The sequence below is a fragment of the Rhododendron vialii genome, chromosome 4a (assembly GCF_030253575.1).
Source record: "Rhododendron vialii isolate Sample 1 chromosome 4a, ASM3025357v1".
Classification (NCBI taxonomy): domain Eukaryota; kingdom Viridiplantae; phylum Streptophyta; class Magnoliopsida; order Ericales; family Ericaceae; genus Rhododendron; species Rhododendron vialii.
Genome location: NC_080560.1, coordinates 2,811,220 through 2,837,660, shown reverse-complemented (window position 1 = coordinate 2,837,660; position 26,441 = coordinate 2,811,220). Strand labels below are relative to the sequence as shown.

The window sequence follows — 26,441 nt, the reverse complement described above, 5'->3', positions numbered from 1 at the left end:
TATTTCGAGTGAAGAAATCCTATTCCATTACTCTCTCTCTCTCTCTCTCTCTCTCTCAATTCCCAAGGTCAGCTCATCACTCCACTAACAGTCCATAATGTGTATGCCAAGGAGCATTAAGAACTTCCCTGGCATTAAGAACTTCCCAATTGTATGAAGTCAAATCGCCAAGCAAAAAATGAAACTGTGAAAACATAATTCAATTGTCCTGTAGACTGACATGCAGAGTCACACAAACAAATTATCTACCAAAACAGTATCATTTACACCTCTTAAATAATTGAACAAACAAAACCAACTTCTCAAGAAACAAAATCAACTCTAGGTTTTTACAGCTTCTGAAACATCAAAACTACATATGTTCATTGCCGGCATCCATCAGTACAGAATGAATCTAGAGAGAGAAGGGAGAGTAGATTCTTCATATCTACAGTCTTCATATATAACAAAGCAAAACGTACGTCAGTAAGGTCCCCAGCAACTCAAATAGGCTACAATCCGAATTGGTTCTTCTGCAGCTGCTTGCTTGTAAGAACTAGGTTTTCCATCAGTTTCCTTTGATGCATCAAAGGCACCGGGAAGAACTATTGCTTGAGTCCTTGATGATCCAAACGTAGACCAGTTCTGCCTGAAAGCAAGCGATTTGGACACAATCATGTGAGCTTCGAGTCCAAAGGCAGCTCCTAAGGTAACAAGAATGCATGCCTTATTGACCTGCTTCATCTTCTCAACTAGAGCTATTCGCACACCTTGTAGGTTGAGGAATAATATGCTTATATAGAACTTAAAGGAGAGGGTGTAAGGGATATGAGACAAGATGAAGGTGGTATGCTTATATAGAACTTAAAGGAGAGGGTGTAACAGATATGAGACAGGATGAAGGTGGTTTTTACGACAAAACCACTGGCGAAAACCGGGAACAATTCGAAATCCTCTAGCAGAGAGAGAGAGAGAGAAAAGTGGGGCCTCTTTCATGATCAGATGTCGTATTCAGTTGAGTATAAAATGCAGAGTGCATGAACCTCTGTTACACAATGCTCCCATTCCACTACCATGATGTCTTATCTCCTTTTTGCTCAAGTGTAATCCTTATCTCCCCCAAGTCAAAATAGAACTCCCTTTTTTGCCCTCTTCTAACATATAAATCCAAGAAACTTAAGTTTCCCTATCTAGACACAAGGAATAGGAATCTGAGATGAACTATTCACTTTTCCTAATGATGAAAGAGAGTTCAAAACGAATCAGGAAATCTAAGCAGCGGCTGATCAGAAAAATCCTACAGCCACACTTAAAGAGTAAGTATAAATTCTCCGCTCCTATCGGGGACCTTTTTCAATCCAAGATAACAGATGACAGTTCGAAATGACAATTCTTCACTTACGCCAACAAAAATAAATGTTTGTATTACAGAAAATATATTCACAAGAAATATTCAAGCACATATTTTTCATAGTCAAACCTCCATTATATACACTGCCGGAAAGAATAGCACAAACATGGCACCTTGTCAGCATACATTTACAGCAGGAGCGATGACCTAAAGTAACATTATTGTACTCTAGGTTAAGCTTTGGATGAACACCAACCCCTCCAACCTTCAGAAGGAATGAGATACAAGGGGGTTGTAACATGTGTGTCTTGATAAAAGGAGCACTTACTAGGAAAGCAAACTGCACTTCACACTGAATCTTTTCTTCTTTTTTTGAACGGCAAAGAAGATTTCACATTGAATCTATGGCCTCCACCTGTTGCCGAGCAAGGTACTTCTCCCTGCGCTCTTTCTACACACAAAATAAATATGCAAAAAGGTAAAGGATATATTTAGAGGGAAGAAAGCAGAGAATTTTTTTGAACATTAATCACTTCTATAAAGATTGACCTGACATGCTTACCCATTCATCTATAACAAGACCTTCACCGACTACTCGGGGACCTGTGTCTGCTGGGGGTTTCTTGCGTGTCTCTAATTCAGCCTCGGCTTCAGCCAACTGACGCTTCAGTTTTTCCAATGCCTTAGTATAAATAACCACAATGCAGTTAAATGGAAATTAGTCAACACAGATCCACAAGAAAACAAGCACAAAATATGAACTATAAAACTCTTTGGGGTTTGAACTTACAGGGCTAGAACGTTCCACATCCAAAAATACAACACGAAGAACTCGCTCTACTGCCACTTGATCCTTCTGCTCCTCAAACTGTACGAAATGAGTAGAGAGTAAATACTGATTCAGCACAGGTATGCAAACTTACCAAAGTAGGAATTACTAGCAATACCACTAAACCATAAATAAATAAATAAATAAAAGAGAGAGAGAGAGAGAGAGAGAGAGAGAGAGAGAGAGAGAGAGAGAGAACCAACAGTTATAGAGTTCACATTCTCATTCCACGAAACTATTTTGATGGCAACTACTTAGCAGGCTGTGCCTTCACATCCATTTGGACAAAAACTTTCATTTGTCCAAAAGTGAAAACTAGAAAAGGAAAAAGAGCTACACACGTCCACAAAATTTGGAGGAATTAGTTCTATTTTTGCAGTGGAATACATGCAGTGGCATTCTTATGATTCTCGTTAGTGGGCCACCACTACTCACTACATTGTAACTAAGGACAAACAACCAAATGATTCTGGAAGACCTCCATACACCAAAATAAACCAATAATCCATTATCAATGAATCCTTAACGCTTAGACTATAAAATTCACAAAACATTTTGTCCTAAGATAGTTGCCCAAACTCCAAACCAAAGGGAAGCAAAACATATTTCTCAACCAGAGAACAGGTATACAAAAAATCATCTGATAATCCCCACAGTTTTCCACCGTAAGAAAGCCACTCTACTAGACTCCCATCCTTTGAAATCACTCCGTACAATCATTTTTAGATAATAAACTAGCATTGTTTTTTTATTTAATACTATTAGTATGTTCATTGTCTTTCAACCAAACACCTGATAGGAACAGCCACAATCAGATATCATGAACTAGAGCTGTTATCATTTCGTAGATAAGTAGAATTTTTATCTCTGTCACTGGATTTTCATTCCAGTTCATCAGATATAGGTGCATTACATTTATGACTCACCAATTCAGGTATGTAATCCATCCCTTCTTTCACTTTCAAACTCATGATTTTGAACTTGACCTTGCTCTTCTGATCTATTTCCTTGCTCTTCTGATCTGGTTGTTTCTCATTGTTCTCTTTCTCTGGAGGCTCCACGAACTTGAACACTGCAATTAAATTCAAAACAAAACTATTAATTTGGATATCAAAAAATGCCACTTCGAAATACATTAGGAAATTTGAAAAAGTACAACAAAACTTCGCTTAATCATAAGAAGTTTGGTGAAGTAAGACTAGTTTCCACATTTCAGTTTTACCGTTGAATGACTACTTAGTTTAACACTTGTCTGTCCTGGTCATGCTATTGATTAAAGTTTTGTATTTTACATGTAGTCTATCTTTCAGCACAATATGATTCTTTCCAGAAATCGCATCTGATGTATGTTTTGTACCACATTGGACTTTAAGTAGTAATAGAAATTGAAAGCAAAACACCCTACAAAAATATAACTTCAATACCAAGGCAATCCACGAATACTAACACAAATAACAATTCATAATCCCAAACTGAAAGACAACAAAACAAGGGATGGTTACCGGTTGCAATAATGCTTTCTCTGGGAGCCAGGATACCTCCAGGTGGTCGCATGTAACAGCTCTTTGGTGCAGTAGTTTGAAACTACAACATGACAAAGAAATTAGTTAACATTTCAATTATATAGCTTCATCGTCAAAGTTAGACAAAGCTAAACAGCGTATTAAACATCTGCGGCCTCGCTAGACTAATATTGACACTGTGACTTCCATAACACCAAACACATCAATAGTATATCACAGAACATGACTGCAATAAGGGATTCATGCATGATTAATAAGGCAGAACAAGCTCCATAATAATCATCTTAGTAATGAGAACTGGTGCATGTCACATTTGAACAATCCCCACATCTCTGATAAAAGATTTTTTTTTTAAAGTTGAACAAAAAATTTCAGTCACACTCGAGATCAAGGAGTTAAACAGCGGCAGGGGACCACATATCGCTAATGGTAGCAGTGTAACGGTGGCGGGAGTATGGATGATATGTAGCAGGAATAGGGTGTAGCACCGTGATTTTTGAAAAATTATTTTTGGCACCGGAGCACTAGGGGCTGTAGTGATCTCAACGTCCAGTAGCAGCTGTGAAGCAGGCCAAAAATAGGTAAAATACTGATATGTGTCAGGAATCGGCCGATACAGGTGTGAATGCTGACACTTAGCTTTTTAGACTTTTTGAGCATTTTGTCCTTATTTAAAAAAACTATGCGTTTCTTAGTTTTGCACCCAAACTTTTGGATTATTGATACGTTTCGACAAGAGAAATCGGAAAAGTAAAAAAAAAATCATCGGCTTTTTTGGGTTCTATCTTGGATATTTCTTAAAATTTTTGGATAAAAGTCATAATTTTTTACTTTTTTTATTCGTCCGACAAACTAATAATTCTCAAAAGTTTGATACAAAACTAACAAATTCGGAAATAATTTGAGCAAAAACAAAACTCAAAAATCCCAAAAAACTCTACACCTAAATCTATGCTCAGGAGCTACTTGCAGTCCCTAATCGTTGCCATTGGATACAAAATATCTAAACAAATTAAAAACGTCAAAGTAAGCATCAATACCTTGAAAGCCACGTGAGACCTGCTAGTGTTCTTAATCCTAACAGCACTTCTCACCTGCTTCCCCGGCTCATCTACAAATTACAACAAAACCAAATCCATTAGTTAATCAAAAAAACAAAAAACTTGTATAAACAAATCAAACAGTTAGGAGCTAATCGAAGGCGTACAGGGAAAGTAGAGATTGTTAGACGGATCGAGGCGGAGTCGACGCCTGGTCGGAAGGATCGATCTCGCCACCGAAGAGACCTTGCTCGAAGGCCGAGGGTTCGGTGGGACGGCGCCGTTTTGGTGGGTGGAGCTCTGAGAGTTATGAAGGTTCTGAGTAGAAGAAGTTGAGGAAGACGACGCCGTTCTTGATTGCCAGAACGGGCAGAGCTTCCAAGGCTGAGCTTCCGAGGGCAGGGGCTTGCGGCGGTCCGCGATCGCCATGGATCCGCAGGAATCAGACGCGTCAGGTCGCCGGCGGCGGGTTAGGCCGTGAAGTCTGATGTTAGTGTGAACGCCGCCGGTGGACGGAATTGATTGTAATCCCGTCTAGGTCAGGAGGTTTGGAAGGCCTGTTCAGTGTTGGGACCTTTCTCTCTCCTATATATACTCTCTCTCCTCTCTCTCTCTCTCTGTGCACTGTGCTTGTGTAATGATGGAGACGGCACAGACACGGAGGACGGACTTGAGAAGATGATTAGAACAATTTGACTTTCGTTATTATATCCGCGAATTAGATTTTGTGGAAATTGCGAAAAGGACCCCCCAAGGTTTTACTACCTCGTTAAAGAAATTACTCCTAAAAGGTGTAGTATTACTATTCTACCAAATTCTCCACTTTTAAATTGGTGATAATCCTCATATCAAAGTAGAATAAAAAAAATATGGTGCTAATGCTGATGCTCTCTGAGTATGTCCACTTTTGAGTAAGTTGCCCTAATGTTTTCATAGCCTCCGCTGCTGCTCGAGTCAGGATTTAAATAAATAAGAGACGTTATTTGGGTGAACCTAATAGTACTATTGTTGCATGTCATTTCGAAACATGTGAAGAGAAACGTGTAGTGCATAGTCGAGCTTTATTCTGGGCTTTATTGGTTTTGTTAAAAAGAACAAAGTCTTGCTTCGACTATCTTATGGGTTTAAATGAAAGTACATGCTATTCTTTCATCATTCACAGAACAAAACAAGTTGATAATGTATCGATAATTTATTAACGTAAAATATATATTTTGGTAACCTGGGTGACAAGTGTCACAACCCCTCTTCACATGACTATCATCCCTTAATGCGAGTAGGAGGGTGTCATGAGTGTGAAATAAAAAACCCTTCTTCTACCTACGGTGATCTCCAATAGTTGAAGTTGGTGTAAAGAATTATCTGAAATTGGCCAGTTAGTGACAAAGTTTTAGGTTTTTGGGTTCCAATAGTATAATTAGTGTGATGTTAACTTGGATTTGAGATTATCTATGGAGTTAACTATGAAGAGTTGTGGAAACGTTTTTTGTATCGGGAAAAATAGGGAGTTAGAGAAAAGAAAAATAAAAGTAAGAGAGAGAAAAAGAGATGAAAGTGGTGTAGAAAGAGCTATATACATGATATGTATATGCGTATATATTTGTACTTTTAGCTACACTTTAACAACTTTGGAACTCCCCCTCTCTCTCATTCACTAACTTAATAGTATAATTTTTTTTGTTAAATAACACACTTATTTGGGTCTCATTTTTTTGTATACTTTTGAGTCATATCACAACACATTTATAACATGACGATTGGAGATGGCCTAAGCTAACTAAGATTGAGATGGACGAAGGGTGCAAATTGTGATTCACTCAAAGGGAAGTGCTTTAGTGACAAAAGTTCAAAACCTAAGATTTAAACTTGTCATTGAGGAGAAAATTCCAAGGTTTTTATCATACTGTAGTTTTATCTCCCACTCTTTTTTCAACCTCGTGGGAGTAAAGGAGTGTTCGAAACTTCATCCACTCCAACGGTTCGAAGTACGAGCTTTTAATGCATTGACTTAACAGAATGCAAAACTATGGGCCCACAACGTCGTGAATTTAGCCAATGACAATTATACCATAGTCACGCAATCAACGTCATCCGTTCTCGTTTTCAATCTTTGCACTATCTCACTCTCGTGAACGATTTCACGCTCATACTCGTGTCCCCTCTCGTGCGGCGCACGAGTATGCGAATTATGTGACTTAGAATTAGACACCATAGATTGTGGCATTAGAAGAGCCGATAAGGATCAAGAGTCACGGTGCGTCAGCCCAACTCCCCGAAAAAATTATACATTTAGGGGCCCTCTTATTTTATTTTAGTGCTCTCATGGTAGTCCAACAAAAAATTTGTAAAAAAAATTATTTTCTTATGTTGTGTTCGTAAAAAACTCGTTAAAGGACTCGATTTTTATTTCTCTTTAGGCTCCGGAAAAATGAGAAATCTGCTGCCACTGATTGGGTGGCTACCGATTCTGCACCAACAGTCTTGCGGGGCCCATTTCAGATTCTGCACGAAAAATCCAAGCCTTTTAATATTTTTTTAAAAAAAATCTAGTGGGCCTGTTGAAAATCAACTTAATCTAAATGAAAAAAAAAAATTAAAACAAACATCTACGCATGTCGAATTAGTGACGGACACGATGCAGCGCGTGACAAGTTGATGGTAGTTGATACACGGGGTGGCAAGTGGATTGCGATAGGGTGGCAATTGACAGGAGATTAACGGAACGGAAAGGATTAGGATTAGGTGCTGCTGGATATGTGTACGCGGCATTTACAGTTGTCGGCTGGATTTGTTGGGGTAGTTGGATTAGGAATCAATTAGGTACCGGCATTAAATGAGTAGAGTAGACCTGATATAAATTCTAAAAAATTGTTCGTTGGAAAACCTGACAAATTTTTAAATGTAGCTCCAAATATTTTGATCAAGTCAACTCGGAGAGGTTGGCTGAGGTGTCACTTCGCTTTCTTTTTAAATTTTTTTTTTTAAAAAAAAATTAATTTTAAGCTTAAATATAATAAAAATGAAAAATAATTTTTTAATTTTTTTCATCGTTTAAAAGATCTCAATGAAATTTATCAAACAAGATCCACATTGATAAAAAAATTATTTACGTAAACATATGATTTTTGAACTTGAAATTGCCTTCTTTTTTTAAAAGTTCATTTTCTAATAAACCGGAACGGACTCTGACCGGTCTTTGGCTTAGAATTTTGGTGTTTGTTCCATCCTAATGTCTGGAAAGGTTGGCTGAGTGGTATTGACCTATGATTTTAGAGCCACCTCATCCCCATGCATAAGCGTATAAAATGGTTGTGGGAGGGAATGTAGCCATGTAGGGATTAGTCCAAGGTATGCGCAAATTGACCCGGGACACTATGCATTATCCCAAAAAAAAATTAATCAAGTCGAATGGTTAATCCCTTGAAGATTAGTTTGAAAAGTACTTAACGAATTCCACAAAATATTGAAGGTTGAGTTGTTCAGGTTGCAAATTTATCTCAAACGAGATTTTAGAAAGGGAAATACAAACTCAAACTTCTGTTCCGTTCAAAAAAAAGAAAGAACTCAAACTTCAATTGCTTGGTTGGTTTGGTTTATTAATAAATGTGTTTTTTTGAATTGGGTGGCGGCGCGCCTTTGTAAAACTACACATTAGACCACAATTTAGAAATTACTCTTCTTGTCCTTCCGGAGGCATCCGATGAAATTGAAACGATACATAAATTACTCTTCTTAGTTTGTAAAAATATGAAATTGGCCCACTAAGATGAAAAAGGGTCTTGCTTTCGGGGATTGTTTTGCACTCCTATTTTTAGACCTTATCAATGGTAAATAGGAAATTGATATTTGCTCTCTCTTTTTTGATGCAAATGTTCCACTTTCAACGTGAAGTTACTAGTAACTTCATAAACAAAGCGAAGCGCCTGCATAAAAAAAAAGAGCGCGAATATCAATCTGGTGAGTACTACATTATCTTTTGATGTGTGAACATACAAATTAATGGAAAGATATATAATGTGGTAAATTCACGAGATAAACAAAAAGGAGTGCATATATAAAAAAGAGAACATAAAAATCATTCCATGTATTTTTATTCATTTGTTTATCAGGCAATTTATTTTTAACTATTTCCGCCGTCATTTACAACGTCCTCTCACTTACTCCCAATTACTATTATCTTTCCAACAAGAGATTTCACTTGTTTTTCTTTCTTTCTTTTTTTTACATGTCAAACGAGATTTCACTTCTTTATCTAAACACATTTTACTGGATTTCAATCTCACAGTCGCACACCACATTCAAAATTTGAAAAATCGAGGGGTCTTTTACAAATCAAACCCGACAAAAGTATATAAGATTTTTAAACAATTGGATTCGACTGGGTTCAAAGCAAGTGAAGTGATAACTCAGTGATAAACTTCATGTATTTTTATGCATTAATTGATTTGCATTTAAATCTCATTAACTATAGCTGACATTCGCCAAACGGAATATACACACACACCGCTCTTCAGCTAAGGTCGCCCTTAGATTGAAAAAAGGGCAAAATCTACTTTCACCCCATGTGGTTATTGCTATGTGCGGATACTCCCCTCATGGTTCAAAACTGACCACATAACTTACCTGTGGTTTTGAAAATGTGCGGATAGACCCCCTGCCGTCATGTTTTCCATAAATATTAACGAATGTGTATCTTACACGCCTCTAGAATGTAATATGAGTTGTTCATAATGTATAAATGAAGAATAGAATATCTGTGTAAAAATTTATCTCTATCAGGTATCAATAACCCAGTGATCTAATTTTTAGTAAATTCAAATTTGAAATTTTAATTTCATAACAAAATTGATTCGACCATGAGCTTTTCATTTTTTGATTAACTTGAATTTTGGCATAGATGTAGTACTCGTCAAAATTTACAATATCAACGGTTTGGATTCAATTTTTGGTATAAGGGATGGTGTGGTTAGATTTAAAAAAGAAGAAGAATCAAGGAACATGATGAAGGTATATCGGTCTTTTAATGTTGTGTCCGTTAATATGGATGGAAAAGATGACGGAAAAGGGTCTATCCGCACATTTTCAAAACTACAGGTAGGTTATGTGGTCAGTTTTGAACCATGAGGGGGGTATCCGCACATGGCGATAACTACAGTGGGTCAAAGTAGACTTTGCCCTTGAAAAAATGCGAACGTCGCTCAGCTGCCGTTGGATTGTGTTTTAGGCTCCGTTCCAGAAATCTTCTTAAAAAATAAGCAGCTTATTTCATATTTTCAAACTCCAAAATAAAGTAAATGAAAAATAATTTTTAAATTTTTTTTGCATCGTATAAAAGATCTCATCGAGATTTTCCAAACAAGATCCATATTGCATATTTTTAAATTTCAATAAGCCCATAATTTTTGAGCTTGAAATTGCCTTCTTAAAAAATAAAGACTTATTTTTTGTTCCGGAACGGAACCTTAATTGGTTTGGATTCGCTGATAATCTGTTCGCACAAACAAATATATGTTCGTGTGAACAGATTGTCCGTGAATTTGGACTATTCAAAACACAATCCAACGGCAACTCTGTGACGTCCGCATTTTTGTGATATAAGGTTGACCTTAGCTAAAGCGCTTATATATATACTAGGGTCAGGCACGGTGCAACGTGAGATCTAATTAGTAACAATTGTGCAATTAATATTGTTTGAGAGAGAGAGAAAGAGCCATAGAATTTATAGAGAGGTAAGATTCAAAAACAGTTCTCCTTTGTTATGTAGATAAGATTTAACAAATTGGATTATCAGTATGGGCTCAGAACGACACCCACATATGGGGAGCAGCTGGGCTGTTTGACCCAATCTTATGGTAACTATGGATTGGGCTGGGTTGGGCTTCACTTATTGATTGGGCTTCGTTGGGCTTCACTTATAGATTGTGCTAGATTGGGCTTTTTCCCCAGGCTACAGCCGCTACAGTAGAAATGTAATACTAGCCGAAGAGGAACCAGGTCCACAATCAGTTGAACAATCAACGGCCACACCGTCAGAACCACCGTGCACGGCCGAAACGCCGCCCACGCGTTTCCCCATTTCGACCTCCCCTGGCTAGATTTCGCCGCCGAGTATCTGACACATATGCCACCCGTCACCCGCCACGCGTCGGCCAGGAATTATTACACACAGTGGCCTGGTTTTGTAAACGACTCTGACAAGGATGATTCGCGCCCCCTCTTGTGAAGAAAACTGCCGGGATTAAGCTTCGTACGCCACCTGCGCACCGTAGAGCCCGTCGCCTCTGATTTTCACCCATGGCCATGTCAAGGTACCTTCTTTTTAAGCTCCAGCAACTTTGAAGTCTCCATTTCTAGGGATTTGGCTTGTCGAATTTAGCACCTCTCCGATCGTGTGGTTTAGTTATTTCATCGAATCTCTTTGTGTTGTGTTGTGTTGTGTGTTACGTGATTTTCTATTTCGTATTTAGTCGCGGGCAATTTCTGTGGAAATGAAAATGGATTGGGATACTTGTTTAATGGCAAGGTTTGAGAACTGAGAAGTTTTAAACTTTTTTTTTTGATAACCGGATGTCCGTGCCAGCTTGCGCACACCTCGACTGAGAGAAGTTTTCAACTTGAGGTGGAATTTAGAAACTTTATGGGTTTTTTGGTGGTACTGTATTTTGTTTTACTCTTACATGTTTAGAGTCAATTTCTTTGGAAAAAAGATGGCTTGGGATGGTTGTTTAATGGCAAGGTTTGAGAAGTTTTTAACTTTTATTTTGATAACCGGATGTTTGGGTCAGTTTGCGTGCACCTTGACTGAGATAAGTTTTTAACTTGAGGTGGAATTGGGAAACTTTACAGGTTTTTTTTTTGTGGTATTTTGTTTTACTCTTACATGTTTAAAGTCAATTTCTTTGGAAAAAATATGGCTTGGGATGTTTGTTTAATGGGAAGGATTGAGAAATTTTTAACTTAAGGTGGAATTTGGAAAGAAGTCTGCGATCAAAGTAGATACTTGTTCTTGATGGTCGTCAGGTTATCGTGTTGGAAACTTAATGACACCTTTTGTTTTGTTTTGTTTTGTTTTTCTTCTATTACGTGTATTAAGATAAGAAACTTGAGAGATGTTGAAATAGGATTTGGATAAAGCAATTTGGAAATAAAGATATAAAACGTGATAGAGTACATGTTACTTCCTAAATGAGGTGAAGAAGGTTGGTTTTTCGTCCGACCAACTTAAAACTGCAAGTTAAGCTCGACTTTTCCTGAAGAATAGTTAGAATAATTGTGATGTCCAGTTGTCAAGAAATTTAGAATGGACGAAATGGTAGAGCATAATAAGAGAACAAGTGATTTTACAACTAATGGAATCTATTTCCATGTAACGAAATGCTTGCTTTCACACACATGCATGAATTATGGATATGTTTATTCTGTATGAGAAAAGTAGCTGAGAAGGTCTTTTTTTTTTTGGGTCGGTAGCTGACTCACGACCTTTGTTTGTTTAAATGGGTAATGAATCTTAGAAATATTTGTATTCATTTCCTTGAGGTTGCTTGGTTTAATTTCATGCAAATTGTTTTTAATGTTCGTGAGCTGTGTCATATCATATGTAATTGAGGTTTGTGGCTGTTTCCGGCTTATCTTCCCAGCCCTCCCAATTCCCAAGTCCCAGTTCCAGTTCCCTGTAGTGATGGGTTAAGTCCTCCTTTTACAAGGACGAATAGAATGAAATACTATACACTAAAACTGGTCAATTTCCTTAAACTATAAGCCCAAACATTAAAAGGAAGTTTTTCAATTAGTTGAACGATCCAACTATCTTATTTGCATTGTGCCTATTTCCAGCAGTACAACAGCAACTGTAATGCTTTCTTAAGATGTTTATTGGCAGACACTTTACACTTTACTCTATCCGAGCCAGAGCCTCAGCTCAACCCGGCTATCAGTGGCTGTAGAAATCCACATTCCAAAAATACCATTCCCATCTTTAAATTAAAGTCTTAAAAAACGGTATCGTTGAGGATTTCTCTCAGTAATGCCTCAGGAAAACAGCATCGAGGGTTTTAGAAATTGTTTCTGGTATCTTTTTGCCAACCACAATGCTGGCCCAGGGTAACATGACTAAGGTACTTCTTAAAGAAACGATGATATAGATGCTGAAATTTTAATCATCACCGTGAAGTTATATCTTCCTTGCCATTCTTGTTCAAAGGTTTTGGTTTTCTCAAACTCTCTAACGCACATGATATAATTGATGATATATCTGACTGCAGATCTTTGGCAGCTTCGTATGCCAGGAGACTTACGCATTCACTTCTCGTAGGCCAGAAGCCCAGCTGTTCGGAAATAAACAATGCTGGGGCTAAATTTACGGTCGGGCTCCCTTACTTCGTGTGCAGATTGTATTCACAATATAGACTTTCTAATACAGGATTCACTTCATACATGTTATTCAAAAATAAGGAGAACTTGTGGAATAGTACTAGTTTTAAGAACTTTTTTATCCTTTCAGCAAGTAAAACAATTTCAGACCATGCTCAAATTGCCTGGAAAAGGCTTGCTCAGATATGTGCTTACAATGGGCCTGTTTTACCACCAATAAGTCGGATTGCTTGTGCAGTGAGCCTTGCCTTAACCCGATCACAAGTGATAGCTCCTGGTGTTTTTGCCTTAGTCATTGGAGAGCTAGCTTGGACACAAAGAACATGGGCAGAGGCAGAATGCTTCCCAACAGGCAATTCTTTGTACATGCATGCACAAGATGGGCATGTTTACCTGACTTCAGTTGTGTACTCACTAGTAGAGTGTTTGATATTGTTTCTCAGAGCTATATATTTAGCAATTTTGTTCTCACCCTGCATAGTTATGGCTCCTTTTGCGGATCAACTTGGCATTGAGTTCAGAAAGAAATGGCTTCGCATTGTCCATCTTACATTGGAAAAGGCAGGCCCAGCATTTATTAAATGGGGTCAGTGGGCCGCAACTAGGCCTGATCTCTTCCCCAGGGACTTATGTTCTGAGCTGGCAAAACTTCACACCAAAGCACCTGCGCATAGCTATGCCCACACCAAAAGAACTATTGAAAAGGCATTTGGCAGGAAGTTGCATGAAATTTTTGAAAACTTTGAAGAGGAACCTGTAGCGTCTGGAAGTGTTGCTCAAGTTCACCGAGCTAATTTAAGATTTCAATATCCTGGCCAACACATTAAGCCCATGCTGGTTGCTGTGAAGGTTAGACATCCAGGTGTTGGTGAAGCTATTAGAAGGGATTTCGCATTAATTAATTTGGCTGCAAAAGTGTCAAAGTTCATGCCCACATTGAAATGGTTGAGACTGGATGAAAGCATACGACAGTTTGCTGTTTTCATGATGTCTCAAGTTGATCTTGCAAGGGAAGCAGCTAATTTGAGTCGTTTCATTTACAATTTCCGCAGATGGAAGGATGTCTCATTCCCAAAACCTTTGTATCCCTTGGTTCATCCAGCTGTTTTAGTGGAGACATATGAGCAAGGTGAAAATGTTCTATACTATGTTGATGAGCTCAAAGGACAAGAGCACATCAAATGTGCCCTTGCTCACATCGGGACTCATTCACTTCTAAAGATGCTTCTGGTATAATTTCTTATGTTTCTGTCGATGTTCTCTTCCTTTCTTCTTGTTATGTTACATGTTAAAAATTTACGATATCTTCATTTGTTGGATAACGGCTTAACTAACGTATATTTCCTTTTGAGTGTGTGTGTGGCGCGCGCACGCTCTAAGTAGAAGTGTCATATATAGATGTTTGTGAAAGGGGCATTGCGCAACCTTTGCGCTGCTATGTGTACATCTACTTGAATCAAGCATCTTTGTACTCTTGACTTGCTTTGAAAAGGTCAAATATAACTTAGACTTGATCGAGGAGAAGACCTTAAGTGTTCAGATCTAGACTGAGGTGATGATTTAGAACTAAATTCTCAAATTTCATGAATGTACGCCTCCTGGAATGTTGGTTGTAATTAGCATAGAATTTGAGTTACTATTCCTTGTAGGAGTTCGTGGAACTCCTCAATTAAAATTGGTTTTTTGATTATAATTTTCATGGTGATATTCACTAGATTTGCATTCTTTTGGGTCGATTAAGTGTAGGATTTGCAATGCCAGAGAATTTAGATGGAGTTTCTAAATACTCGCTCCCTAGTCACGCTTAAGTGGTTCAATCTTTGATTAAGGACTTATAGGAAGACTCCTTTTGTCAAAAATATCCCAAGCATAGTGGTAGATCACGATAAAGAGATCCCAAACCTAATGACTGAATTGAGAAATGCATGTTTAACACATCATTTATGATTTTCTTAATCAGCTACCTTCAGCTTTCCTTATGATGGAAAATTGCCTTCTCCTGTTAATATCAACTTTACAATTGACTTCTAATTTCTGGTGATGCCATTGTGAGAGGGTTAAAATGGTATAATTCTAACCAAAATCCTGTGAATACATGAATGGTTGAAGACAATGTGAAGCTTTTCTGTGAAAAAATGACGACTGAAAATTTCCACGCTAAGAAAAGAAACGCAAGTATCACCACAAGGTTTTATGAGAAAAATCCTTGAATTTTCAATTTCTAGAAAAGTTTCAAAATTTATACTTTTTCCTTGCCTTATTCAAGTAATTGACTTCTTGCGTACAAACGAGAAAGAATTATGACATTTACTGGGGGAAGTTGATTGGTCTAACTAACCCCGCTTAGTTGACAACACTTTCATAATCTTACCGTTTCTTCTGCCGAGCTTAGTTCCTATCCTCCTTTTTTCCTCTGGTCAATTAGAATTTTCGATTCTGGAATCATTATTTGTTTATCCCAGTAAATAGCTCAGTTATTGGACTGAATGATTTGATTTCTTTTCCAGGTAGACAATTTTATTCATGCAGACATGCATCCTGGAAATATTCTTGTTAGAACATCTCGAAATAGGGCTCCAAGTAAACAGCTATTTAAACCAAGGCCTCATGTTATTTTCCTAGATGTAGGCATGACTGCTGAACTTTCTAGGAAGGATCAAGTCACTTTGCTGGAGTTCTTTAAGGCTGTAGCGCTTCGAGATGGTCGCACTGCTGCAGAGTGCACGCTTAAATTGTCTAAACAACAGAACTGCCCAAACCCAGAGGCTTTCATCAAGGTAACTTTCAATTTTTCTATGGTTTCTTTGTGCAATCGTAACCTTATTGTGTGTAATTGTTGTCGTGATACATAACTAGTTCTTATCCAAATGTTCTCATAGCGAATTAAAACTACTGGGCATGTGCATAATGAATACTTCTATCTGCAGCACAGTAGCAGTTACTTGTGTTGTAGGTTTTCCAGAAGTTATATTGTCTGATGAACTGAAGGTGTGGTTCAGAGTTGAGCCAAAAGAAAACTTATGATTTGCTTCAAATGAGTGATTAGCCACTGATTAATCTACTTTACATTATGCACCAATAACCATAACTATATGGCAGCTAATATAAGAAGTGGTGCTAGTCACAAAGACCGTTTAGATTCAATAATTTCTGCTAAATCCATTCGATGTAATAGAGATTTAAATTGTGGGGGAGTGAGGACAAAAGGCATTACTTGTCTAGCTTTATATTGCCTTGGTGAGCTCCACTCCTGATTGTGGAGAATGAGTTTGTAACCGGTGTATGCCTTCTGCTCCGAAATAAGTTTCATATAGCTCTTTAATTGTGTTTTTGTGCTTAAGGCTGTACTCTTCAGCTTATGGGGTTTATATATGCGTGACTGTTTTCCTCCTCCTTTCTTTCACAATGGACACTGAGAACAATTTTTTTAGCTTTACCTTATGTGTTATTGTGCTTTTTCACACCTATTCTCTGAGATGCCACACTATCCTGTTATTGTTTTGCAACTATCCCTTTCAGATACCATGCTAACATGTAAGTGTGGCACTGCAACAGCTTTAGCTTTATTGTCCTTCCAGTTTGTTGTTACCTGGTTAATAAAAAATTAGTGGTCCGAGTTGGATTCATGCCAGGTGATAATTTGGTCATTTTGTTAAAAGAGACTGCTGGTTTGACAGGAGGTTGACCAAACTTTTAGCTACTGGGATACCGAGGAAGGGGGTTCTTTTCAGCCTGCTGAGTGCATACAACAAATGCTTGAGCAAGTTCGGCGACACAGAGTAAACATTGATGGTGATGTCTGCACTGTGATGGTAACCATGTTGGTCCTAGAGGTATTGTTTGGCTTTTGAAATGTTCCGGTATTTTTTGTTAGAAAAGAATTGCTTAGTATATTATGGTAAAGAGCATACCTGCTAAATTTTGCTTCAAAAAATTTCCTGCCTGGAAATTCTTATAAGCATTCTAGTCCACGTGGAAAATTATTATTACCGTATATTGTTTGTGATTGCTACCTTCCACTGTCTGTCACATAAGTGCAACTCATTCTCTGCTTACCATTTTTTTTTTTGGTCCTACTTGATTCATGTAGTCTCATCTAATTTATAGTTGAGATAGCTTGGTTTCAGTTTCTTCCACCAACCATCTGTTATGCTATAATAAGTAGGAATGTTATTTTGTTTCTTCCCTTTGAGTTATGTATGTTACTAACTTTTGTCATTCTCCTAGACAGCATTTTAGATCCTTTTTCCTCATTTCTATATTTGTTTCTCTCTCCCATGGTGTACTGTGAAGTTCGTTTTTTGTTTTTCTCTTTTTTCTTTAGCGAACAAGGTTTATTGGGTCTTAAGAGCATAATTATCCCCCAAAAAGGGTCTCTTAAGTGTCAGCTCCTTCACAGGCTAAATGTTTATATGGGCTCTTCTTTTATTTGAAGACCTGCAGAACATGCTGGCACGCAGCTCTGAGTTTGGTCCCATTCTTCAATTTATGTCCTTGAGAGCCATAGCTGACAATATATAGGATCTCATGTCCACACCCTTCGGAAGAACCAGTATAGTTGACTAGCTAACTATAAGAGTTAATGAAGCAACCAATGGAAAAGCATGCTGATGGGTATCCATCCTAGAAAATTAGCTAATAAATAGTAAGCTGTCATTTGAAAGCTGCACTTTCATCCAAGAGTGATCTTGATAAAGGAGTATTTCTAGGAAGAGCTGATGAAAGATCTTTCTTATAAATTAGATATATGTTTGACATGCCATGATCTAGATCTAATTGCATCTTTTCTGAGCTTCACCATTTACACACTTGGATTTTTTATCTTCAACTTGATTGGAGAAGAGGTGTATTGATTACGGTTGTTCCCATGGATTGAGTGTTTGCTTTAGCTTAAACGCCGCATGGTGTCTTTTTTGTCTCACAAGCTGGAAAAACTGATTTTTGAGAAGATCCATTTTTGGCACTTTTTGGCATTCAACTGCAACAGACATCACTGATTATGTTATCTAATTTCTGTCTTTTGTCTTGTTCTGGTCGTAGGGATGGCAAAGAAAGCTCGATCCAGAGTACGATGTGATGCACACACTTCAAACATTGCTATTCAAAGCTGACTGGGCAGAGTCTCTCTTCTACACAATCGAAGGACTCATGGCGCCCTAAAAGGTGCATCCCTGTTTCATTTTTGCTCATACAATTTTCATGTACTATTTAGAACAATGAGAAGCAAATTGCCATTCTGGAAATAAGGATATGTGCACAAAAGTCCTGCGAGAAAAGTTTTGTGTTGGGGGTCTATTTTTTTTCACAACTTTTGTGCTTTAATGATTAGTGGGGATACCCTCCTTGTTTGCTACATTTTCTTGCTTTTTGTTTCTATCTACGTCTCTACCTTATCGCTATAGTTCTATTCCTTTGGCTTTGACAAGAGGAGAGTATTTAGCAACTTCTTTAATAACAAACCTTGTACTTGCTCTAGATACTCTCTGAGAAAAACCTCGAGTTATGGATGTATACCAATGACAACACCATCTGGGCAAATTTGGTGTACATTGGTCATTTAGTTCAAGATTTTTAGTTGCTTTCTGTCTGGGTGATCTTGATTTATTGTGGTATTCTTACGGAGTAGTAGTAAAAGGCATCGGAAGACCGGAAGAGGTAATCAACTGCATCCAAATTTCTTCCCCTCTTTCCCCCCTCCTTTTTCTGTTCCCTGACGAAACCCTCTAAAAATTCAAATTCAAACCTGCCCTAAAAAAGAATGTAGATGAAACTTGAGATTTTCAAGGGACCAATCATTTTTTAATATGCTAATTAGTTGACGGCCCACAATAAGAAAGCAAAAACCATGATTTAGTTCTTAAAACAGCTGAAATACCCGAACAAATATTTGGAACTGCCTCGTTCTATGAATCGAATACACGGGAAATGTAAATGTGCATACCCGAAAAGAGACCTGTAGGATCAACTTGGCTATCCATTTTGAAACTGTAAGAAGAGAACTAAAAACATGATTGAGTGCAGCGCAGATGAAACTGCATTCCAAGCTGCCGGGAACGACAAATTGCTGCAATGGATATCATCAACGCTGCACTCAATGATGCTTTTACCATCTCTGCATAGTCTCTTCCTTCCTGAGATTGCGTGGAGTCATGTGCTTTGCTTTTCTGTACATCCCATTGCTGTATCTCTATAAATAGTGAGAGATGCGTTCATATAGATTATCTTAATAAGCTTGTCAAGTACATGTATTGAGAATGACCCAATAAAAGTACATAGAATTGTTGGCAGTATATTGTACTACCTTTGCAAGTGTTATTGTCCCTTATTCTTTGCTCATTGTACTTTAGTTTTGTACTACCAATCCACCTGTACCTTGATTTTGTTTACTTATAATTTAAGGCTATGTAGCTGCTTTTGTTTTTTGGGTAATTTACTCCAAGCTCCCCGAGGTTTCTGACAAATACATTGTGCCTCCGACCCTTTTTAATTTATTACACCGGTCTCCCTTCAATTGGAATAACTTAGCTCAGTTAAATCCACTCCGTTAGTCTTCCGTTTGATTTGTGGATTCCAAATTATGACCTTAAAAATGTATTCAAGTTACTCTCCAACCAATTTATCCATTCAAGGGAGGGCGGTGTAATAAGTTGAAAGGTTGGGGGCGTAGTGTATTTGCTTGAAACCTCAAGGGAGGTTGGTGTACATTACCTTGTTTTTTTTTAAATGTTTGGGTTTTGACTTTGGGCGACGCTATTCGCAGCTCTTTATTTTCTCTCATAGCCCACTACATTTCGGTAAATGGTTGTTGAAAATCATACATAACATTTTGGTAAATAGCTGTTGAAAACTAGATTATATTTCGGTAACTACATGTCGAAAATATGTTCAACTTTCGGTAAACAACTGCCGAACATACATTTTCGGTAAATAGCTGTTGAAAAAAATATTATATTTCGGTAATTGAATGCTGAAAATATATCTCAATTTCGGTAATTAACTGTCGAGTATAATTGAAAATTTTTAACGGGCTATGGAAGAAAATAAAGAGTTGCGAATAGCAGCGCCCTTGACTCTCGATCCCTTCCCCTTTGCCTAGTACATGATCCAAATAAAATTGCATGAACCCAGCAGGGTAAAATGAAGAATAAATTGCATTTTCCTACTGGTTTTACCATATTCTTTGCTTGTTTCTTCAAGTTACACAAAACTCTAAAATACGCTGAGATTCCGCGAATGGAAAGGGGTTGAAGCCACCTCATTGTGTAACCGTTTGTTGCACCAAGTACCAACTTCCTGAGACGGGAGCCATTGTTGTGTGGCTACTCATAGAGAATTCATATCTATCACACGGCATCTCCACAGCGCTTTGTATGGAAAACTGGGACTAGTTTTTGGCAGAAATGCCTGAAGATTGGCGAGGTGAATGAAAGATACGTACACTAGTATAATTGCAGCTTTCGAAGCTTTCTCGTTCAACAAATGGTTATAGCTTTGTTCAGTACAAGTAAATACAGAAGCTGCAAGAATAGTTTACTCTCGCCGAGGGATTTTAAGACCACCATGGGTCTTCGCCTGTTCGGAAATCTGTTTCCACCCATGGAACAAAGAGGACTTTCCCATCGTCGATATCCGCATGTGCTAGCGCCAATGACTGTTCCATGACGAGAATACTAGTTAGTCATCAGAGAGAGAGAGAGAGAGAGAGAGAGAGAGAGAGAGATATCTGGGTTTTGAGCTTACAAGAGGAGCAGGGCCGCGGACAACACGGCCTTGGTTATTGTACTGAGAGCCATGGCATGGGCAGATGAACTTTTTCTCGGCAGTATTCCAAGGCACAACACACCCTAGATGTGTGCACACTGCATTTATCCCATAGGTTGCTAGAGTTCTGTCATTCTCCACCACAAGGTAGGTTGGATCTCCCTGCATTTCGAACACCGAAATCAGGTCATTTTCATATCTGCTACATATAAATAGATATATACGAGCATGCACACATACGAGTGATGAAATCCATGAGGAACAACTTCTTGAAATGAAAGAGGGTAAATTTGAGCAAGTTTCTATTCAGGAAAAATCAGAAATCCTATAAGATGGTACAACCGCCAAGCGGCGGCCCAGCTTGTTTGCAGTTTTGAAAAATCAGTTTTACGAAATAGAAACCCTGAAACTTTTTTTGCTGTGGAACAGAGATCTTCACCTTCAACCCCTGAGTAAGAGTTCTGTCACCAGGTCCATGAGTTTTCACCCAGTCTGCTGCAATTACATCGTTTCCGAGTGCATCTTTGGCCACTGTACCACCTCCAGCGCCTCCAGACCTTCATAGGTTCCGAATACAACAAAATCACAACCCCAGGAAGAAAACTCAGAAAATGGACTTTTTCCTTTTGAAAAACAATACATATAAAGCTGGAAACGAGTCTGATTTTGGAACTTAATGAGCTTATAAATAAGTCTTACCCAGGTGGGGCGAAGAAGGTAGCATAAGGAACCAACATGAAGCCGCTGGGGAGCGAAATGGCACCCAAAAGAAGCAAATTCAAGAGCTTCCTCTTCTCCATGTCCGGCACTCTGTCCGCCGAAATACTGGTGGCCTGGCACGTGATCTTCATGCTCTTTTTGTTTCCTTGCAAATGGGTCCTTGAGGGCTTTACCATCAGACCATTGGATGCAGAGAAAATCCCGTTCTTAACAGAACAAAGCTGGAAAAAGGAAAAATGCAAAGAAACAATTTAGGCCGTGTTTGGCTCATATGCAATGGTAATCACCTCGGAATATTCATACAGATGTTTGATTTGCTAAAACATGACAAAATGTATCATCATTTCTCATTTTTAATTTGTTGATAACTTAGCATATAAGAGCTAAATTATGCGCCTTGACTATCTTTGGGAGATGAATCCCACCGTTTACTAGTGACGGTTCATTTAAACTCGAAACAAAGCCTGTATGAATTAGCCCACAATAATTCATAGCAATGCTAGGAGGTTTCGAACCATTCCATCAGAACGCCAAGAAATGACTACCGTTACTTCCCAAAACCATTTCAGCAAACTATCCTAAGAATAACCAAGCTATATACAATACTAAGAGAAAAATATCAAAACTATTTCAGCAAACTATCCTAAGAACGACTGCTCGAGAACAAGAATCTTGGCAAAAAACACAGCCCCGTCGTTGAATACAGAGAAACTGCTGGGATGTTTCGATCCCATGACGACGAAGGGATATAAAACCACGCATAGATAAAAGAGAGAGACACAGAACACGTTGTTCGCAACCCAAAGGGCTAGCTCAAGTGGTAAGGAAGGCTGAGGTAATACAAACACAAAGTCTTTAGTTCAACTCCCACAAGAGCCAAATCTCGTGGGCTACCTCCCTGCAAGCGGCAAGCAAAAGCTCGCGCAAAATAGCCGCGTTAAGGATTCTGCCTTATGGTGCGGGCACAAGACCAAAGGTTGCGATTGATGAGATTGGTTCCGGATTACCCAAAAGAAAAAATTAATTTTTTGAAACTGCCTAGAACTCCTTCAAGTTTCCTTGTTACAGGCAAACCAAGAAATCTGGTTTAAACCACTCACACATATGAATCCCAGTGGTTCATGAACCACCCCTAATTCTAATACATGTAAATACCCAATAACCATATGAGACCCAACGATCTCCAAGATATTCAGAAGATCAAAGATTATATGACGTACTTACATATGTGGGGAAGTGATAATGTCAAAACTGATTTTGTTCGTGCTGAAACTGTAGTGCAAAAGAGCCTTGTACAGTTTTGGCACGAACAAAAACAGTTTTGGCATTAGCAACACTCTGTACGCATATTTTTTTGAAGATGATTTGGAGCAATTAGGAGCATTTGAGTAAAGTTACCTGAGAAGGGGTAGCAGGGGTGAGAGTAGAGGCAGCCATGAGAGGGGAATTGGGAAAGAACCAGAAGTGGCTGTGGCAGACTAAGTAAGGGGAGAGGAAGAACAGAGACTGTAAAACAGTGTTGCCGGAATTGGATAAGGCAGGAATGAGTGTGATGGAAAATGAATGACACAACAGAGCCACATGTTAGATATCTTTCATTGGTTATGAGCTGTTGGGCCTCAACCCTTTTGTGCTTATTGGGCTATATTGGCCTGGCATAATCTTTCTGAGCATGTTGGTCTCAAACATGTTGCATAACTTGTAATTTTCTTTATAATAACCAAATGTTCGGACAAGTTTGCGTGTACCTCGACTAATTTCAAAGTCCTGAAGTTAACGACCTGGCAATACCGCCTCTGGTTCCGGAGAGTAATTGATTCATGCAAATCGACATACCATCAAAATTTTCTAAAACCGATGGTGAGTTACTATTACATAATGCTAGTTTCTCAATTGTCATTGATAAGGGTATCAACAAAATCTCAAAATTTATAGTATTTTTTATTTTTCATAAAACGTTGTATAAAATTTTGAAAGAACATAAAAAATAAAAAATAAAATTCATATACCTCCCTTACGCAAAATTTTCTCTCAATTGGCCCCGAGTTCAAATTCTTGCTTCCAAATCTTCCCCTCAAGCTCCCTGTCCATCTCTGTTCTCGAGGATCATTGGTATAATTTTCCCTGCTTACATTTTACTTCAATTTTTCTGCTTTTTTTTCTCTTCCTTTTTTCCTTTTTTGTTTTCTTATTATGGGCACAATCTTTCTTGTTGTACTTGTAAGGAGTATTTACTAACGAAACAAAAACAGGGGGTTGCACGCCGTACTGCCGCTGTACCCGATCAAAGCTCAGCCTCACTAGCTATCTCCAACTGTAATAACTACCAACTTAGCCAAAAAAAACTGTAATAACTACCAAAACAACCGTTTCAGGGAGCAGATACTAAAACCCAAGGGACCTTTTTTTTTTAAACCAGACTCTCTCTCTCTCTCTCTCTCTCTCTCTCTCTCTCTCTCTCTAAAAAGGGAGTTCACCATGAATCTTGAAAACCTATCTCAAGAACGTGAACTGGAGCACACCGAGAGGCTTTTGGAGATCGAAACAGAGTACATGGCCGCTCAAGGTTTCTTCCAAAATGCCGAAGCCCACCATCTCAGACAAATGGCCATCTTTAATATCAAACAAGTAGGGAAATAATTTGATTAGTACAATTTTGAATTTCTTCTTCACAGATAGCAAATTAAGTCTTTTCTTGTTTTCTTAACTCTTCTTTTTCTTTCGTATTTTTGGACATCTTTTACAGTTAGTAGAAACTCCTGGCCTTGATTACGACCCCTTCGTGCCATTTCTCGCTCTTACTTACTTCGATCGCTGCGCTTCATGGCACCCGATTCCGGTAAAATCAAGAACTAGCAGCTGGTTAATTAAAACTGCATGAAAATGTTCCACATGATTTTGGTTTTTTTTTTAGGATCCCGATTCGTTTCATTGATTCCTCATGTATTTGTAGACTACCCAAGATGTTGCACATGTGATTTTACTGATTCCAGAATTGCTATTTGTTGTACATTATCTACAGAAAATTCTCTACAAAAAAAAAAAATGTCACACTGCCATTTTGGCGAAATTTCAAGAAACTTTTATTGCACATGTTTCGAATTTCTTGATTTTATACGTAGTTATTAATCGTCTGAAATTTCACTAAATTCGTCATTAATTTTGGTACGTAGGAATTTCTTAGAGTATGTGTTGTAATTTAGCAAACCAGTTAATCTTTTGAAGTTTCACTAAAAAAATCCTTCATTTTATTTTTGTAGGATGATCTGGAATTTCTTACCACATTTGTCTACAGCTGCACCGTCCTTGCTTGGAAGATGAGGTCCAGTGACTTCTCCGTGCGACTATTGCTGGTACAAACTAATTACTAAACCTTATGAATAAACCTTTTTTTTACTTTTGTTAATTATTTAATCTCATGTACCGGACAAGGTTAACCAACTGGGGCTAGCTCAGTTGGCCAGGACACTTGAATCTCATAAGGAGGTCAGGAGTTCGAGTCTTCCCTTAGAGGGCCTTTTCTTTCTTTCTTTATTTCTATGTATTGGTTTGGGTTGTTGGGCTTGGTTATCTCGTGGACTCTCACAACTGATGTAGTGTCCCGGGTTTGTAAGAGCAGGACGAGGTTGAGGATTTAAAGAGAATGGAACGACGGATCCTCGATGCACTTGACTGGAAAATGCTATCGATTACGGCAGTGTTCTTCACCGATTTCTTCGTGTCGTTGATCGTCGTCCACGACAACGATCCACGAAAAATACTACCTGCTGTCAACCCTCGGAGAATTCTAAACCATGTCTTTTTCATGCATTACAGTACGTAAAACCCCCTTCACTGTCTTATATTTGATTCATTTACTGTCTTATTTGTATCTTCTCTAAGCTTCTGCTGAATTTTGTTTGTTGTTTGTTCTTCGTACAGATACCGAATTTACACGGTTCAAGCCATCGATAATCGCAGCCGTGGGAGTTGTAGCTGAAAGATCAGAGAAAGGATCACCGGGCGACTCATGCGTCGACCCGATTTTACGCTGCAAATTTGTTGACATGGTAACACAAATATATACTACAGTTAAAAGTAAAAGTACTGTAGTCCCTGTTAATTTTTATGTTATTTTTTTGAAATCAAGTGCTATAGTCTATAAGACTAATTACTTTCCACCAGACGGCATTTTGTTTATAAAGAACATACTAGTAATAGTTTTTCTGTCAGTTGTATGTGTGTTTAAATTTAACTGTTCTTGTGGAATCAGGATGAGTTTGAGAATTGCTTCGATCTATTAAGGTTTAAGAGGGCCACGGAGATCGCAAATGCTGCATTAATCCCTCGAATTGATTTTCCTGAGTCTCCGTCACCACCAGCTCAGCAAGAAGAACAGGAGGAGTACTCGGAGGAGGAGGAAGCGGAGGAGATCACAAATGCTGCAGTAATCCATGGAGGTGGACGCAAAGGAAGAAAAAGAAGAAGAGTAGTAATTGGAGAAAAAGCAGAAGTTCTTTCTAATGGGAGAGCCAGTGTTAACCCCTTTTAGAGTAGTAGAAGTTATACTGGAGAACACCAAGGAAATAAACAGAAGGTTTTAAATCAGCCAGATTACTACTATGCATGTTTTGATGACGTTCAGATACTAGATTTACACAGTTCAGGCTGTCGATAATTGCCCTTGTGGGAATTTTAGCTGAAAGAGAAGATATACTGAGCAACTTCTGAGACCCTATTTTTGGTTGTAACTTTGGAGAGAGGCCGAAAAAAGGCTAAATAAATTTTCAATTTATTAAATATGATAAGGGCGGAAGAGATAACAGCCGTTGCAGTCGTGCCTAAAATCAATGAGCCGCCTCAAGTCCCTCAAATTGATGAGCCGCTGC

The 26,441-nt window shown here is 38.3% G+C and overlaps 4 protein-coding genes across 5 annotated transcripts; 2 read left to right on the top strand and 2 right to left on the bottom strand.

Annotated features, from left to right (window-relative positions):
* Positions 1 to 179: 179 nt before the first annotated feature.
* LOC131322642 (vesicle-associated protein 4-1-like) lies at positions 180 to 5,397 on the bottom strand. Of its 2 annotated transcripts, XR_009198909.1 has the most exons (8): positions 4,890 to 5,397; positions 4,723 to 4,793; positions 3,662 to 3,743; positions 3,086 to 3,231; positions 2,121 to 2,198; positions 1,893 to 2,012; positions 1,659 to 1,781; positions 180 to 628 (listed from the first exon to the last, which is right to left on the bottom strand). XR_009198909.1 is itself a non-coding variant. In XM_058354038.1 (7 exons), exons 1-7 carry the CDS (start codon positions 5,149 to 5,151, stop codon positions 1,722 to 1,724), a joined length of 819 nt encoding a protein of 272 aa, XP_058210021.1. In that variant the 5' UTR covers positions 5,152 to 5,397; the 3' UTR covers positions 1,378 to 1,721. The 2 variants fall into 2 exon arrangements, 1 of the variants encoding a protein (XP_058210021.1); XM_058354038.1 differs by lacking the exon at positions 180 to 628 and having other exon boundaries at positions 1,378 to 1,781.
* A 5,317-nt stretch (positions 5,398 to 10,714) lies between these two features.
* Positions 10,715 to 18,448, top strand: LOC131324889 (uncharacterized). The gene is made up of 5 exons (XM_058357075.1): positions 10,715 to 11,030; positions 12,984 to 14,322; positions 15,600 to 15,869; positions 16,770 to 16,925; positions 18,133 to 18,448. The coding sequence occupies exons 1-5, from the start codon at positions 11,017 to 11,019 to the stop codon at positions 18,250 to 18,252; spliced, it is 1,899 nt and encodes a 632-aa protein (XP_058213058.1). The 5' UTR covers positions 10,715 to 11,016; the 3' UTR covers positions 18,253 to 18,448.
* LOC131324891 (putative cyclin-D6-1) lies at positions 18,215 to 26,135 on the top strand. The gene is made up of 5 exons (XM_058357077.1): positions 18,215 to 18,255; positions 24,834 to 24,926; positions 25,193 to 25,388; positions 25,495 to 25,622; positions 25,826 to 26,135. The coding sequence occupies exons 2-5, from the start codon at positions 24,891 to 24,893 to the stop codon at positions 26,102 to 26,104; spliced, it is 639 nt and encodes a 212-aa protein (XP_058213060.1). The 5' UTR covers positions 18,215 to 18,255; positions 24,834 to 24,890; the 3' UTR covers positions 26,105 to 26,135.
* LOC131324890 (cytochrome b6-f complex iron-sulfur subunit, chloroplastic) lies at positions 20,513 to 23,178 on the bottom strand. The gene is made up of 5 exons (XM_058357076.1): positions 22,972 to 23,178; positions 21,553 to 21,794; positions 21,293 to 21,410; positions 20,833 to 21,015; positions 20,513 to 20,743 (listed from the first exon to the last, which is right to left on the bottom strand). Exons 1-5 carry the CDS (start codon positions 23,008 to 23,010, stop codon positions 20,642 to 20,644), a joined length of 684 nt encoding a protein of 227 aa, XP_058213059.1. The 5' UTR covers positions 23,011 to 23,178; the 3' UTR covers positions 20,513 to 20,641.
* Positions 26,136 to 26,441: the final 306 nt, after the last annotated feature.